The 17166-nt window shown below is 38.8% G+C and overlaps 2 protein-coding genes across 3 annotated transcripts; one reads left to right on the top strand and one right to left on the bottom strand.

Moving 5' to 3' along the window:
• Positions 1-4246: 4246 nt before the first annotated feature.
• Positions 4247-8857, top strand: LOC117294506 (protein farnesyltransferase/geranylgeranyltransferase type-1 subunit alpha-like). The gene is made up of 7 exons (XM_033776947.1): positions 4247-4412; positions 5069-5183; positions 5555-5659; positions 5933-6205; positions 6366-6428; positions 6688-6859; positions 7333-8857. The coding sequence occupies exons 1-7, from the start codon at positions 4253-4255 to the stop codon at positions 7468-7470; spliced, it is 1026 nt and encodes a 341-aa protein (XP_033632838.1). The 5' UTR covers positions 4247-4252; the 3' UTR covers positions 7471-8857.
• A 1270-nt stretch (positions 8858-10127) lies between these two features.
• Positions 10128-16935, bottom strand: LOC117294507. Of its 2 annotated transcripts, none has more exons than XM_033776949.1 (10): positions 16837-16935; positions 15924-16448; positions 15615-15742; positions 14316-14481; positions 13809-13892; positions 13528-13589; positions 13101-13366; positions 12449-12715; positions 11948-12112; positions 10128-11048 (listed from the first exon to the last, which is right to left on the bottom strand). In XM_033776949.1, the coding sequence occupies exons 1-10, from the start codon at positions 16876-16878 to the stop codon at positions 10456-10458; spliced, it is 2298 nt and encodes a 765-aa protein (XP_033632840.1). In that variant the 5' UTR covers positions 16879-16935; the 3' UTR covers positions 10128-10455. The 2 variants fall into 2 exon arrangements, with proteins under 2 accessions (XP_033632840.1, XP_033632839.1); XM_033776948.1 differs by having other exon boundaries at positions 13101-13369.
• Positions 16936-17166: the final 231 nt, after the last annotated feature.

Here is a 17166-nt window from a genome sequence, read left to right on the forward strand (position 1 = left end):
GTTTTGGAGAAAGAAGTAATTTTCCACGAATTTGATTTCGAGACCTCAAGTTTAGAACTTGAGGTCTCGAAATCAACCATCTTAACGCACACAACTTCGTGTGACAAGGGTGTTTTCTTCTTTCATTATCTCGCAACTTTAATGACCGATTGAGCTCAAATTTTCACAGGTTTGTTATTTTATGCATATGTTGAGATACACCAACTGTGGAGGCTAGTGTTTGACAATTACCAATAGTGTCCACTGCCTTTAAATGTATGAGTAGGGTAGATGGCCTAAGCTTTCAATCCAAACCAGACCTTCAGAGGCATAAATAAATTAATACAAACAAGTAATTTCCATGCCTTTAAATATAATTGTACATAATTGGTGGAGCTGACAAAACAATAACAGACAGTGTTCGTGGTTTGTTTGATCACCTAATGACATACATAAACATTTGGGCTGTTGTGTAAGTCATGAGAAAACTAGTGGGGGGGAAAAACATGCACAATTTTCAGCATGTAAACCAATAGAAATACTGAAGATGCCCCATCATAAAGTGCAGTGCCAGAAATTTCCGTTTGGTGTTATAATTATCCGTAAGTGCCCAAACTAAAACGGTTGGGTGTTTTTACCTCTTTGGTTTCAAAATACTTTTAGCCTACTCTTGGAAAAGGTGTTCAAAGGCACTGTACACGGTTGGCATTTACTTAAACAACTGTTGGCATAAAAACCGACTTGGTAACAGTGCGAGCAATGGAAGGCTGTTGGTAGTATAAAACAGAGAGAAGTAAATTCTCACTAAAATATTTGAATTGAATTCGAGACCTCAGCTGGGGTCTCGAACTCAAGAATCTGAAACCACAGAACTTAAACAAGGATGTTTCTTCTTCCATTATTCTCTAGCAACTTCAACGACCAATTGAGCTCAAATTTTCACAGGTGTTCTATTGCATTAAAATGTTGTGGTACACCAAGTGAGAAGACTGGTCTTTGACAATTACCAAAGGTGTCCCATGCTTCAAGTAGAAAGATTATTTCGTACTATAAGACCCTTGTTCAAAATGTCAGTTTACAAAAATCACACAGGTACATTTTAAATACAAAGGGATTCAAGAACGAGTGCAACAACACATTGCGATGGTGCGCGGTGTGATTGGTATCTAAGATCTATTTCCTATATCATTTATTGGGAAAAGACACTCGCAAGAGCACGTCGAAACTGTCGGTTGGAAATCCCATATAAAAGTGGATTTATAGCAGAGCTACTGTACATGACAAAATGTGTGACAGTCAAAACCATAAAGCTCCTCTCGTCAACGTTATCAACGACGAAGAATTGAGGAATCGAACTGAGGCAGTGGTAAAGTACAACCACGAAGAGCAGGATGGTTGGCCGGACCTGGCGCTTCCATCGACCCGTCTCATGTCGCACTCCGATGGTGCTGATTGAGTCCTCGTTAGTCTGTTCCGTTGATGTGGGTAATTGTGGTGTCGGCCGAATTTGAACTGCGATGGCCCGCATGTGCTTTCGCATCACCACGAAAATACTGCCATAGGTGCCGATAAACACGGCAACGGAGACGAGCCTGTTTCCCAGAAGGAAAATCCTATAGAAAGAAGATGGCACCAAATCGATGAAGCGGCAACTGTTATTGTTCTCATCAGATGGTGCCGATATTGAAAGCAAGACAGGGATGACAACACCACAAATGACACCAAAACTGTAGATGAGTATGATTACTACGACAGCTCTCTTTTCTGATAGTACTCTGCAAGCCGTTAGTGGACAAGTGATTGTCAAATAACGCTCCACGGTCAAGGCGAGGAGAGACCAGATGACAACGTATGCCAGCACAAGAAGAGAGTACAGAAATGGCAAGCAAACTGTTTTAGACGAAACTACACCGAGATCCACCAGGCACTGCAACGGGTAGAAGAGACCCACTATCAAATTCCCGAAAGACAAACTGGCAAAGAAATAGTTACTGATAGTCAAGATGTCCTTCCTACGAATGAAGACAAAAATCACGACGGTGTTTCCAATCGTGGACAAGCCACAAATCAAAACGCAACATATTACGGAAACGGTAATTTCTAAGACGCTACTCATAGTTTTGTTTTTGGGAGGAAAAAACCCCAATTCACCCTCATGAGTAAACTTTCACCTGAAGATGTTGAAAGTGCAGTTGAAGCATGGAGCAAGAAAGCAAGTAATTCGGACGCCAAACTCGCCACACACAATACGAGCTCAAAAACGATAGACTTGTGACGAAATAATTGCATTCAGCCCATACCCTAAGATCACTGACGCACGTCTTACAACTGACGTAAAATCATTGCCCGCAGCCCATGACTTTTAATACTGATTAATGTCAGAAAATAAAGATCTGTGTTGAGAAGTGCGAGGGACTATTTTCACAAGAGAAACAAAAACGCATGAAAATACACGTATAGTAAAAATAATAATAAGGTATTGGCATTTATAATAGCGGCCCAAGATCGAGCGCTTTAAATACATACAAACAATGACAAAGATACAACAACAAAAAACAGTAGAAAAACAGTTCAAGGAAATATAATAAGAACTATAAGGGCTATTATAGGAACGTCTTGAAGATGTATTGCGAATTATTCATTTACTCCTTATGAAGAAATAATCCTTATTATTCTGTTTCTTAAAGTATATAATGACTTTATTGGTGATTCATATCATACTTTATCTGACAGTCCCCGATCTCGTGACCCGTTCATCAATAGTTTTACCTTTTCAAGAAGGTGATGAAAGAGGTATCTCAGTGACATTCAGCAAGACATTATACATGTTTCTTGTGTGTGCTCATATTTCGGCACTCTGGGAATTTGGATTATTTAAAGACAATTTACTTTCACTGCAGTTTTTGGTGCTCCGCTTGTTGCCATTCTCGTTTAAGTAGTCTGAGGTGTCCCCCCCCTTCAATAAAACCATACATTTCCAGGGCGGTTTCCATCAGTGGTTAAATTTGTACGGTACTACATTCTGTACCGACGGCAAAGCATCATAACCAAACGATAAAGCCTGATTAATGGATTATATTATGGTGTGGTTGTTGTGGATTTGGCTTAATTTAAGCTTATTGCTTTTGGTGCGTAAAAATAAGTGTTTGAACTGCCCTAGTTGTAAATGTTTCGCTCGATTAATGTGGTGGTCAGGGAGAGAAGGAAACGAGTCAGGGTCAGGTCATTTCACGACAGCATGATCCATTTAGGGGTCAAACCCAGACCCCGATTTAGAAAAGAAAGGACTAAAAAAATGAGTCAAATTGACCACTTCACTGTATACACTAAAATGAATATAAACTGTGGAGTGGAATTACGAAAAACATAAACAAAGTACTCTTAACCAGACCAAGTCATGTTTTTAGTGTCAATGGCCTATAGTCACCCACTGATAGTAAAATTGTCAGCTCCAGGGTTCGACACAAAAAGAAACCTGTACCAGGTACGAAAATAGGAGAAAAAAAAAATCATTAGTGAAGCTTCCACACCTCACCATTGAAGTTAATCACAGATTAATTCATAACTCCTATTCAAGTGGGAGTTGTTTACCGAGGCCGAATGGTAGAGCCCTGGGCAGTTTTATTGAAACCTCAACAGCGTGAGTGAACGCGTCGGTTGTAAAATTGGTCACATTGTGTGAGCGAAATTGTTACGAATAAACGTGAGTGGCTGTTTCCTTAAATGAAGCAATCTGTTTTTTTCCCCCTGATTGTGCCATTGCAAGATGTCCCATGTGAGGCAATTAGGGTGCAGCTTCTGAGAATGTTAAACAATAAAGAGGTGACAAATACGGCAGCACTTCCCACGTGAAAGACACAACGCAAGGGAAATTAGCACTGGATTATCGCTCGGTGTTAAACAAAGGTCATTTAAAGAGTATTACAACTCATACTCGTAATCCAACGAAATGCAGAGCGTAGGCGTGTCTAGACCTATTATACAGTTTAAAAAGAAAGAAAACAACATCAACAAACACAATTTTTTGTTACCTAGAAAATTGATGTTTTTTTCTGTGAGTTTTTTTTGCAAAAGAAAACAAACCCTGAAGACACTCTGGATAACCATGGGATAACTAAACCCCATTTAGCGGGAGCTCAATATGCAAAAGTAATTCTATGAAATCTTTACAATATTGCACCAATTCGGAGCAGACGATGTTTTCTGTCTGCACTGCAGGCTAGCTAGCGCCCTCTGTAGCTTTAACTCGCCAAATCTATCATCCCAATCCATCATGGCTGCCGCCGAAGTTGACGCTGCGTACAGCAGTTCCGATGCAGATAGCGATGTACCTTTCATACTGTATCGAGACAGGCCTGATTGGAAGGATGTCGAGCCCTTGCCACAAGACGACGGACCAAGTCCAGTTGTCAAAATAGCTTATTCCGAAAAGTGTAGGTTATTTCTTCATTCTTTGTTAGGCCCAGTGGCTGTGACCCAATTTCCGGACATTACTTTACTCCAAACCAAAACGGACCAATGTTTACTTTTGACTTGATAAAAACCATATAAAAACATACACAAAAATCATGGAGCTATGAATTAAAGTATTTTATAAACAACCCGACCAGATGTCTCCACTTGTATCGAGGGGTGGGGGAGGGGGATGGGGCATGGCATAATTGTATATCTGCTGTAAAGTTTTGTGCACGAACAAACCTTGGAAAATTTCTAGCCCCTTTAATATTGACAATGACATATTGATGAAAGATTGAAGTTTAAAAACGAAATATAACAAAACCCTATACAACTCTGGAACCCGATTCCCCTCATAGATTTGTGGAATGGTCCAGTTTAGGATATTAAGGACATTGACTCAGATCACTCATGTCACAGGGGCATAGTTAGTTGCTATAACTTAACCCTCCTCCCTACGGCTCGGGAGGGGGGTTACGTTATCGCAACCATAGAGCAAATAGCTCTTTGTCGCAACCAACGGGGCATTGCTTTTTAGGAGAAAACATTTGAAATAATAAAAATGTGAGCGCCCACTTAAGCTCAAAAGCAGGTTGTGTTTAACAATATTTTCTGTGTTTTTGGTTTCATACAGTTAAGGATATCTATGATTTCTTCCGGGCTGTAATAAAGAGAGATGAACGAAGTGAAAGAGCGTTGAACCTGACCAAAGATGCTGCAGATCTTAACCCTGCAAACTATTCTGTTTGGTATGTTCATATACAGACATGCAACCTTTCTGCTAGTTAGTTGGTTTCCTCTACTAAATTAAAGAAATATAATAATATACTGCTATAGAAAACTGTCAACACTATATAAAGTGTTGTGTGCTGGGCAACACTGCGTTCAGACTAACAGGCCTGTATGCTTCGTCTTTGAAAGGGCAAAGGCACCAAGGCATTTTCTCCTTGGTGAAGGGCATCCTTTGAGGAAAATTTAAAGGGCAACTTTCCGTATGAGCTGTCTTTACTTTGTTCATTTCAATAATTGAAATAACATGACCATGCAGTCACGTTCAGTGCCAACATGATGCTTTGCCATGCTTAAGAATGTTTCATTTTTTCCCTTCTTTTTCTTGTAGGCATTATCGTCGAGTTCTCCTTCAGTCACTGAAGAAAGACCTGCAGGAGGAGATGGGTTACATTCAACAGATCATCGAAGACCATCCTAAAAATTATCAAGTCTGGTAAAGCTCCCCTTAACTGTAGCATTGAACCATTTCCGAGTTAGATTTAAAGTCCGGTAGAAGGACTTGCTTGATCACAAGTTCCCGCGTTAGTTTGAATTCCTTAGCAATCAATATTCTTGGACAATCTACTCACATGCATTCAATTAATTTATAAAAATGGACATTCCTTGTAACTTTAGTAAAACAAAGATAAAAAAGATTGGTCAGAACACTACCAACAAACGGCTGCCTTAGGAATTTCATGCCACAATACCCCTTTTGTTTCTACAGGCACCACAGGCGCGTCCTGGTTGAATGGCTGGCTGACCCCTCAAAAGAGCTAGCCTTCACTGCAAGCATCCTGAGAATAGACTCCAAGAACTATCACGCCTGGTCCCATCGCCAGTGGGTGCTACGAACCTACGAGCTGTGGCAAGATGAGCTGACCTTCGTGGAGAGGCTGCTGGACGAAGACCTGAGGAATAACTCGGCATGGAATCAGAGATATTTTGTCATCAATAACACAAGTGGATTCAATGAGGAGGTCATAGACCGAGAAATCAAGTACGTCCCTCTCTTAATTTGTCGTTTTGTTACAAATGATCCCCATGAATTTACCGAAGGAGATTTCAGGGTTCAATTGCTGAATTTTGATTGATAGGAGATTTATTTTGTGCAACTTTTGATCTTGTTCATTTTTGTTCTTCATTTTTCTGAAATGAAGGTTCTCACAGGATCTGATAAGCAAAGCTCCAAACAATGAAAGTGCATGGAATTACTTAAGAGGGTAGGTACAAATAATGCTCTTAACGTCCTTCTGTTGTTTGTTGATGTTTGATGACAGATGCTGTTAAAAATGATTCGTTCCTGAAAATGGTTATAAAACTTAATTGTTTGTGTGTTTGGCTCAAGTGTGATCATATTAAAGATGTGTACCTTTGTGTGGCTTTAGTTTCAAATTTCCAGCCATGTCTAGAAGGTGGTCCAATTGGATGTATTGTCCCTGTTTTGATAAGCCCGACACTTGTGGCTTCCCTTTTGTGCAGGGTCCTGTCAGACATTAACATGAGCGACTTCACCAGTGTGCGAGATTTCTGCCAGGGTATGTACGACAAGGACATACGATCGCCGTACCTGCTGGGATTCATGGTGGAAATGCAAGAAGAGCAACTCGAAGGAGGGAACGGTGAGGAGAGTGTCTTACTCAAGGCCACCGAGGTAAGGAAGGAATGGGAGGGGGTCATTTCAAGCCTTGAATTACGCACAAGCCACAGAGGCTAAGGCCTCTGTTGCCCCAGGTTTTGGCCTTGGTGCCCCCATAGACTTCAAGATTTTCCAAGGAAGTGCCTTTTGAAAAATGGAAATGGATTCGGCCTCGCTTTCAAAGATGAAATTCCAGGCCTGCATTTCAATTATTAATTCTGGTTGTAAAGTCAAGGTTCCTCAGAAAAACAAAATTCCTCATTATACTAGGAACCCAGTGGAGAGAAGACGAGGAAGGAAAATTAAGTTTTACCTCAGAACAAAGTTTCAGTCTTTAGTTTGTAATGAGTGATAAAAAAAATCTGCAAAAAATGTAACGACCGACCACTTTTATACAGTAAATTATTTGTACATCCGCTCTTACATTTTCAAAATCATATTAATAACATGAACTGAATTAAAAAAACCAAAATTTTGATTACTTTCAGCTATGCGACATGTTAGCCAAGCAGTTTGACCCTATAAGACGCGAGTACTGGAACTACATTCAGAGATCCCTCCGATTGCGCTTCGGCAAAATACAAAAAGACGACGCCAACCAACAGGCATATGACCCGACCTTTTAAAAAGAGCATTTCAGAGATCGCCTGTTTTGAAAACATTAAGTGGGCACCCTGCTTTTCAGAGGGCAATTGGTTATTCCAAAAAGGTGCACTTTATTTTCCAAGCAACATCGCCTTTTAAAAAAAGCATTTCAGAGATCGCCTGTTTTGAAAACATTAAGGGGGCACCCTGCTTTTCAGAGGGCAATTGGTTTATCCAAAAAGGTGCACTTTATTTTCCAAGCAACATCACCTGCTGGTCATTCTGCTTAATGCGTGGTGCTCCATTTTTCAGAAACACAGGTCAAAATGAGTCCGTTTAGGTAATGTTTATGGCTTGATAATACCGTTTCAAATATTTTGTAAAGTTAAATATTTTATACAAGCAGACTCAAGAAAATTTTTTCTTTCACTTCAGGCATTTCATCTTTCTAAATCTGTTGTAACATTTGGTAAATCTGGCGTTTTCTTGTGAGAAGTAATTAATGTATAGAGTTGAAGCTGTGAGCTTTGCTGCCACGTATGTTATCAAAACTGTACTAAATGTACTCACAATGTCTGTAATGTCTATTTTGTAAATGTTGTCAAAATACATTGTGTTGATGTGCTTGTAATAATTATGACTATGTAGTTCTGCCTGTTAAAATGTTCACCTCTGTTAATCTCTTATTCATTCCACATAATTTGCATCTAGCTCCATGATCTTATTGAAAGTATAAAAATGAATGACGTAACATGCTAGAATCATTGTGAGCGCACAAGCTGGCAGTACATTTAGTAGTGAAATATTGTATGATTTTTCTTCTTTAGTTAGCACGAAATTTGCTTACCGTTAAGTAGTGCTATGAAATTGGGTCTAGGTCTGAATTAATGGCTCTAGGAGTGGCTATGGCTGGAACACTGAAAAGTCCTTTGTTGCAACATTGTTGCTACAGCCAGTGGCTATAGCCGTAAGCTAAAGACACTTGTTATGGACATGAGCTTGAGGAGGTTTTTACGCTTATATAGACCATTTTGAATAACCACTTTGTTTCTATGAAAGTGGCACGCATCATTCTTGGTTTGATTATGTTGACACACGCACGCACACCTACACGCACACGCTCACAGAAGCCATGTTGTAGGGCAGCTATTTGAATTGTGCTGTCATATTCGACGCGTTCAATTGAGGCCAGCTATGCATTGAATACTTACCTGAGTAACTGAAGCTCATCAGAAAAAAAATTGAATATAAAACAAACTTTATTAAACTTTAGAACATGAAAAATGTTTTTTTTTTGTACATGGTACAAAACATTGCTCAAATATAAAAGGCAACTTGAATTAATTTGGCATATTTTAATACTTTGAATGTGTTGATCGAAGATTAAAACGTGAAGTAAACAGAAATAAAAATTCTATGTAATTTAAAGACTGAGTCGTGCGTGGAATTATTTTGTTTACATTTGTTGAGTTCTAAACAAAATCACTTCTCTCAAAACATGGTTCTTTATCTTTAACATTAAATGGCAAAGTTGTTGACAATGAGTCACACAAACCCTGTCTGTGTGTGGGATGAACTTTTCCACACATAATTCAATATTTGGGATAACTCATGTGGTGGCTGAGATAAAGGCAAAATTAGGAGTACAACCTCACAAACATCACAACCCGTTTAAAGGCACTGGACACGTTTGGTAATTGTCAAAGACCAGTATTCTTACTTGGTGTCTTCCAACATATGCATAACATAACAAAACTGTGGACATTTGGGCTCAATTGGTCATCAAAGTTGCAAGAGAACAATGAAAGAAAACATGCTTGTGTTGCAAAACTTTGTGTGCATTCAGATGTATTATAAATGAGTTAGAACTTGTCTCTTTCTCAAAAACAACATTGCTTCAGAGGGAGCCGTTTCTCACAAAGTTTTGTACTATTTAAAGCTCTCCGTTGCTTGTTTAAGGTATTTTAACAGGTATTTTGAGTACTTACAAATAGTGTACAGTGCCTTTAAAGGAATAACCAAATAATGTAAAATGGCTCAATCGTGAACTCTTTTTGGCAAGACAAAAATAAAATATATCTTCTAAGACTACACCACATGCAGAGTAACAAAAGAAAGAATGAAATTAAATAAAAGTATACTTTTAAAAAGTATTTACAGAAAGATGCTTGGTTATATGGAATATGATACTCACTCGAGTTAAAAATAAAGGAAAGTTTAAAAAATAGTATTTGGCAACATATACTGTGTAAAGTAAATAAAATATACCTATCTTTGGAAAACTCAGATGCAATCTTTGGTTTATAATGTTACATAAATACATCATTGAAAGGCAAGTAACAGTTAACATAAATATAAAAAAATCAGCTGCAAGTTGCATACAAAAGTCTGTAGTGGCTGCCAACACCAGTAAGATTGAACTTTGGCCTACTTCTATCAAAAAAAGTCAAGTACTGAATTGGCTTTATACCAATGTTTCTCATAAACTACATTGGTAAATAGTAAGAGACCAGAAGCAGTAGTGAGATTTGATGCATATTCAGGTCTGGCATTATATAGAGGCCGCGACTTTTGTTGCCCTTGTCTTGGCCTTTAAGAATTGTCCATAGGCTGTAAATTGCCCTGTACAAAAATGGCCTTGTCCTTAAACATTGAAATTCCAGGCCTGCCTGTGGAAATTCCTGAACAAATAATTTGGTTTTCCCCTTAATTGTTCTAGACGTTTAATTATTCTATTATAACTCAGGAGGTTTCGGACTCTCATCAGAAATATAAAAACTACAGGTTTGGACACAATGGCGGACTATTTCTGTCTCCCTTTTGTGACTGCTTTACCTCTTTTAAGAAAATTATAGTGGTTTTGAGAAAATACTGAGTCTGGAAAAAAATCCTTAAAAATCACATGCAGAAAAGAATACACAGCTATTTACAAACTTTTCAACCTTTGCAACTTTCAGTGACCAGTACAAGAAGATGTCTTTTCCAAACCAGATTTTGAGAACTGAGATTTGTGCTGCTTCAGAACTTTACATACCTTGTTTCTCCAGCCACTTGCCGACGCTATCCAAGTCCAACAAGTATGACTGGTGGTACACATCCTCACTCGCAGCTCTCAATGAGGAGTTTTTCCACTTGATGGGCGGAGTCGACTCCTCCAAGTAGCTATCAACCAACCTCAAGATATTCCTCGGACCTGCAGAGTTTGGCGCCAACACAAGATCGTTATTGATGAAGCTCAGCTTTACAGTGCAGGTGCTTCGTTGCTTGTGTTTGGCGACAATTTCGAGTGTGTGGGCGTCCGTTAGGAAGCTTTCCATCGTAAGATTCACCTCCCCGGCTGTTAAATCAAACAAGAGGCACGCTTCGTGGTATTTCTGGTCTTTCTTGAACTTAATGTAGATGCCATTGTTGAAGCCACGTGTGTGAAGTTGACGAGCATATTGCTGTTTGTAATCGGTGCCGGTGTTCCATAGGACACTGATCAGCAAGCGATAGTTGCGCTTTTCTAGCGTCATCGCTCGCTCTGTCTGCATCTCCTGGTAGATTGAGAAGTACGCCTTGTTGCGACTGTCAAGGGACGCGAAAAGCACTTGGTTGAACAATGAAGTATATCGTTCATCTGTATTAGAAGGAAAATAAAGGTCAACTGATAAAGAGTTTGGTTTTGGATCAGATTGTGTAAGCAATAATTTAACAGGGAATGGCGTAATTGGTGGTGAAAGTATTTGTAACTACAACAAACCAAGTCAAGCCAACATTTGATTAAAGGCTATATACAACAAATAGTCATAAGAAAAGGAAATAGAAACTTATACCAGTAAATTTAGCCTATCCAGGCCACTATTGGATTAAAGACTCTAGACACTAAATAGTAATAAAAAAAGGGAAAATAAATTGTTACCAGTAAACAAAGCTTAGCCAGCTCTAGAAACTAAATAGTAATAATATTAAAGGAAATAGAAACTGATACAAGTAAACGATACCTAGCCAAGTCAACATAGGTTTAAAGACTCGGACACTCAATAGTATTATAAAGGGAAATGAAACTGATATATTTAAAATAAGCTTAGCCAGGACATCACTAGATCAAGGACTCTGGACACAAATAGGCCTGGAGTAGAAACTGATACAAGTAAACTAGATTAAAGACTCTAGAAACTAAATCCCAATAATATAAAAGGAGATAGACATTTATACAAGTAAACTATTCCTAGCTAGGCCCATATTAGATTAAAGACTCAAGACACTAAATAGTTATATAAAAGAAATACAAACTTTTACAAGCAAACATTAGCCTAGCCAGGTCAATGTAAGATTAAAGACACTAAAATAGTAATATAAAAGGAATGGAAATAGGAACGTATTCTGCTCAGCAGAAAACTTTACACAATATTTTTTTAATTTTATATTACTGATACTGAGAGAGCTGAAGCCATACCCAAAGCCAAAATTTCATTAACAAGTCAAAATCAAAAACACATTTCTAGCCAAAGTCTGACACCCCGCAGGGATACTCACAATGGTTCTGTTTATGAAGATGCTTCAAGGGGACCAGACTCTGCGAGAAGGCTGACTTATCAACACACAATCTTACAAGCTGTTCCAACTTCTTGCAGCTGAGATGGAACAGTGGATTGTGACTGCCTTCATCTTCTTCATCAATTGAAACATTGATGTTTGGATCTAGAATTGACAGAGAAAAAAAAATAAAGAAAAAAAAATAAACCACATAGGAAACTGACTGGGTAAGTTTCAAATAAATTTAATTTGTTTTTTTTTAGACAAAGATAAATTGGCTTGAGTGGGACTAAAACCTATGACCTCCAACTTGGTGTAATCTATGGCAGTTACACCTTGAATGGCTTGCACCCACGAACGAAGATATTGACAAAATAGGCAGACCGCCAACATTAGGGTTAGGTAGCTCAGTTGGTAGAGTGCAGGCAGGTTTAATCCAGTGGTCGCTGGCTAGTCAGTTTTTCTTTTGTTCAACCCAAAATTAGATTTCTATTTCCTCACCTGCCAATAACTGCGTTGCATATTTCGGCTCTCGGACCTCGAGGCACACCTGGGACACCAAGGCAACCCACACCTCCGAGACGTCCCAGTTGAAGAGCTTCAACTTGGGATGCGGGACCAGGATGTCGGAACCGAGCTCCTGCAGGTATGGGAAGTGGTTGGTAGAGAGGCAGTCCAGGATGTAGAAGGCCTGTTGCCATTGATGGGTGGAGCAGCACATTGCTAGGCAGTTGATACCAAGACGGGAGAGGACACGAACGAGGTTCACTGTGGCAAGAGTGACAAGTTGGAAGTCAGAAGAAAAACAATTTGGTATTCAGTGGATGAGGTGGTCTTTTCCAAAACAGTTTTTCTCTAGTCTCCAATGGCAAAAGAATCAGAATATCAAAACCTTGGCTTGTCTGGCTGTTTTTAACAAGCTTCTGCTTATTTCCAAACAACCCTATTCTCTTTTAATTACATTTATGTTTACTGTTACTTAATGTTATTTTTGAAATTTAAATTGAATTGGGGGAGTTTTTTTTTTTATACATCACTTTGGGTAGTAAAATAGCCTGCTAATATTATTGTTGTTGCAATTTTAGAAATCCTTGTGACAGAGGGTGGGATAGGTCGGAGAGAATACACAAACACTGAAACTCCAGTTCCTAACCATCCTTGAAGTGCCGACTGAAAACAGTCACAAAATTGTTGAATTTGGAGCCAGCCATGTCGGCAGGCTCAACAAGCTTCTTCATCAATTCCTGGATGACCGGTTTAGCCCTGGCCACATCCGGCCGTCGTTGACAGAGATCCAAGAGGGTGTCTCTGGTGTCCTTCCACATGGTACACTGCTGGATGGAGAAAGATGCCTCAAAGACCTCACTTGGGCACTTCTTACTGTCCGAGTCCATCAGTTTTCTGGCCGGATCGACGGTGCTGCTGGCAAAATGTTTTGAAGACAAGGTAAAAAAGACTGCTGATTATCAAGTATAGAAAAAATAACTTTTATTCCAACCTCGAGTTTACTTTACACTAGCAATAAAATCATTAAATGACAGCACAACAATAAAACTAACTTGATAATTCAGGAAACTTACTTGTTGTTTTCAAAGTCTATCTCCATAGTTGATGTTTCTTGTACATTCTGGGTTTCATTCAGCTTGTTGAGGTCAAAAGAAAAAGTATTAATAAAACCAAAACAAATATTGCTACCGTACTTCACAAAATTCACAATTTGTCAATGAAAGTAAAACTACAAATTGAACCAATACTTCTAAAATTTGTTTCGAGTTTTTTTTTTTCTTTTCGGTTCTTGTTAATTATTTTTTGGTTGTACAATTTTTGTCATGATGTATGTTTTTATTGGTTGAACACTTACTGCAGTCACAAGTGTTTGAAGAGTGTTGAGATCGTTTTCCTTCTGCAAAGACGTCTTGATGCCATTGATAATGTCTGGGGAAGGCTGGGAAAAGACATGGCCAAAGGATTCAGAGATATTGATTTATAGATTGGTTGAATTTATTCGGATAAAACTAGGCCGAAAAGACAATAAGAAGTACATGCAAGATGAACCAAAGTAGAACACAGAAGAAAGCTGCACAAAATTATCCAAGAATAACCCCCAAAAGCAGTAACTTACACTTATTTAAATTGGCAAACAAATGGCAAAAACACCAACAAGAAATGGAAATAACAAAAACAGACAAATAAATCAGTGTATTGGTAAAAAACCAAAATTCATAAAAACAGACAAAGTTACACAAGAGCAAAAAGATGAATAGCGGAAAACAAAGCAAGAAAACACAAACAAAATAAATAAGGTAATACAAGGTAAAAGCTTTTGCAACTTGATGTTATCACCAGTGTGGTTTCATTTGAAACTTACCAAACAATTGAAAGCTTTCCTCTTGATGATCCCCATGACTAGGTCACACAGAGGGTGGATGTGGTTCAGCTCAAGAAGCATTCTCCCCATTCGATTAATTAATGCCATGTTCATATCAGTCATGTTGGGCTTCATCGGTAATAGATTATTGAACACATTCATTGCCCTGAGAACATACAATTATTATTAATATTATCTATAATAATAATAATAATAATTTATTGATCTTATCTTGCGCTCTCTCCAGGACCAGCCTGTTCGAGGGCGCATGACAGTAAAAATTAAGAAAATGACATACAGTAAGTGAAAAGTTTAAAAAGTACACCCGTAAAAATATATAAGCAAAGTAGATAAACAAGTTTACAAGCAAAAAAGAGCATTAACACCATAAAAAAAAAAAAGGCTGTGAAAACAAAATTCGGCCATTTCACAAACTACAATAATATAAAATATTTGCGAACAAAAGTATAGCTATAGGAAAAAATAAATAAAACATGTTGTACAGAACTACATTCAGGCATACAGGCTAAATAGAAAGTAAAGCACAGGTCCCAAGTGAAGATGACTGACACCAAGGTTTGGTTACTACAAGGAACATGTGAAGAATAGATGAGAGATGGGGGTAGATTGGTAAAGACAGGAAATGGGGTGAGAGAGGGAACAGCGGGGAATTAGGAACAGAGAAAACCAATTTCAAGCTGGCCAGGATTAACAGTCAATCAAAAAAGCTGTTAGCAAGATCAAGGCCCAATTTCATGGCTCTGCTTACATAAGCAAGAAATTGGCACATCAAAGGGAGGGGGGAATTTTTCCCTTACGTTAAGCATGTTTCATAGCTTAGCAGGGAATTTTTGCTTGTGCCTGTGCATACTCCAAGTAACTAGGCATTTTTCGCTAGCAAAATTTCAGTGCTTGCCCAGTAAGCAAAGAATGGTGCTCACAAGCACAGAGTTCAGCTGTGAGCACAGTCATGAATTTGGGTCTAAGATGGTTGCCAAGGGGGTCCCAGAACTTGGAGTCATTTAATTTACTAAAGCGTCAACTTTGATTTTTCCAGTTTAACTAGGACAAAATCACTCACTTTGAGGGAAATATTAGTTGCCTCTTGAGATTGTTTTGTAAGAAGTAGGACTGCTTATAATTTTTTAAAATTTATTTTGTTTATACCCTTAAAGAGTTTTATTCCAATTTCTTATATAACATATACATAACCACACAAACCATTTGTTAAACCAAGCTATTTTTAGAACAGTATGTAAAGAAGTATGGCAAATGAAAAAAGTTATAAAGTTGACTTACATGAGGTGGAAGGTTGCTGGGTCGCCAGTTTGGCCATCCTGCAGGAGATGTTTGATGAGCAACATACACTGGGCTGTACAGTCGTACTGAGGGATGTGGGAGATCTCCTCAAGAATGCAATAAGCAACCTGGGAAGAACAAAGCTTTTCAATCATTTGCCATCCCATTTGAATAGTGCATAAAATACTGGAAAAACAGTTATCTTATGTGATAAAATGAACGAGCAAATTTGCAGGAAAAAAGTTATAATAAACAGATTAAGAATGCTTAGGAAAAATACAATTGCTTTTTAATATTATAATTACTTACAGACCACTTGGCAGGATCTCTTACGTTCTGTCCACAACATCCATGTAAGATCTGCACCATCAGGGGCAGGCTGGAGGCACGTGGAAGACCAGTCCTCTGGAACTCCTGCCAGGCTTTACTAACATGCCCCCAGCGAGAGAGGTCTAGGATGAAGTCCACGGCGTTCTTTGAGGTTAGAAGGTTCTGAGAGACTCCCCTGTACTGGGGGTTGTAAAACTGCGGAGGTGCTTGTGGGTGCGGGTAGTGACTAAGGGTGCTGGGGTGCATTAAGGCTGAATGGGGGACAGCAGAACCTTCATATAATTGGGTATGAGGCTGGAACTCAGAAACCGGGTGTTGGGGATAGTGGGACGCTGGAGGAGGAGGAGGAGGAGGAGGAGGGGGAGGGGATGGGTAAGGGGATGGAGTATGGATGTTGGATTGTTGGGTTCCAATGTAACTAGGATGATTTGACATCATGACTTGTCCCATAATTCGACTACCAGTAGATGGTGGTTTGTTTGCTTGTTGTCCATTGTTGTCCCCCTGTAGAGGAACAATAACATTGATTATCTTATGTAGTCCTGGCTGATTTCCTACCTTCAACCAAGGTAGCAGTTACTAACCAGGACAGTTCTTTTCAGAACTGAGTAGTCTCCCAAATTCTGAACATCTCCTCCGCGGTAGAAGAGAAGTCTCCTGAATTCCCAAAAATTTGCTATAGAATTATATAGCAAGACATTATCTCCAATAAGAACACATGGTGATAACACAAACCAAAACTACTAAAGAAAGCTTAAAGGGGTTGGGTATTTTTTGTAGGACAAAAAACACAATGTCCACAGATTTACATTAAACTAACACGGTTTGACGGTTGCTGCCATCACCAACACCTACATTAAGATACCAACCAAACCATTATAGCTATACATACCTGACAGGACTTTGGTGCTTCAAGTAGAGCATGCCTGAACATGCATCTCTGGCGTCGGCAATGACCAGTACGTACATATTCAAAGCAGTACCCCTTTGGTATGACCTACAAAAACACCAAGTATTAATTCATAATCACTAAAAGCTTTTTCAAGATAAGTGTTTACTCCTTAGATCTAACAAAGAGTTTTCAGTCCTTGAGTCTTTGAGGTGTCGTGGACTCAGTGTCATAATAACACCCTGGGCCCAACTTAATAAAGCGTGTTAGCACAATAGCTTGCTAAGCTGAGAAAAGTAAAGCTTCACAAAAACAGGTTACCAGCCAAATTAC

Source organism: Asterias rubens, chromosome 9 (assembly GCF_902459465.1).
Source record: "Asterias rubens chromosome 9, eAstRub1.3, whole genome shotgun sequence".
NCBI classification, from domain to species: Eukaryota; Metazoa; Echinodermata; class Asteroidea; order Forcipulatida; family Asteriidae; genus Asterias; species Asterias rubens.

Coding starts and splice junctions, on each gene's coding strand:
- LOC117294506 (XM_033776947.1), top strand. CDS start 4,253: ATGGCTGCCGCCGAAGTTGACGCTGCGTACAGCAGTTCCGATGCAGAT. Junction 5,660..5,932: donor CCTAAAAATTATCAAGTCTG/GTAAAGCTCCCC, acceptor TTGTTTCTACAG/GCACCACAGGCGCGTCCTGG. Junction 6,429..6,687: donor GCATGGAATTACTTAAGAGG/GTAGGTACAAAT, acceptor CCTTTTGTGCAG/GGTCCTGTCAGACATTAACA.
- LOC117294507 (XM_033776948.1), bottom strand. CDS start 16,878: ATGTTCAGGCATGCTCTACTTGAAGCACCAAAGTCCTGTCAG. Junction 14,482..15,614: donor CCAGCAACCTTCCACCTCAT/GTAAGTCAACTT, acceptor GTATGTTCTCAG/GGCAATGAATGTGTTCAATA. Junction 12,716..13,100: donor CAGTCGGCACTTCAAGGATG/GTTAGGAACTGG, acceptor CTCTTGCCACAG/TGAACCTCGTTCGTGTCCTC.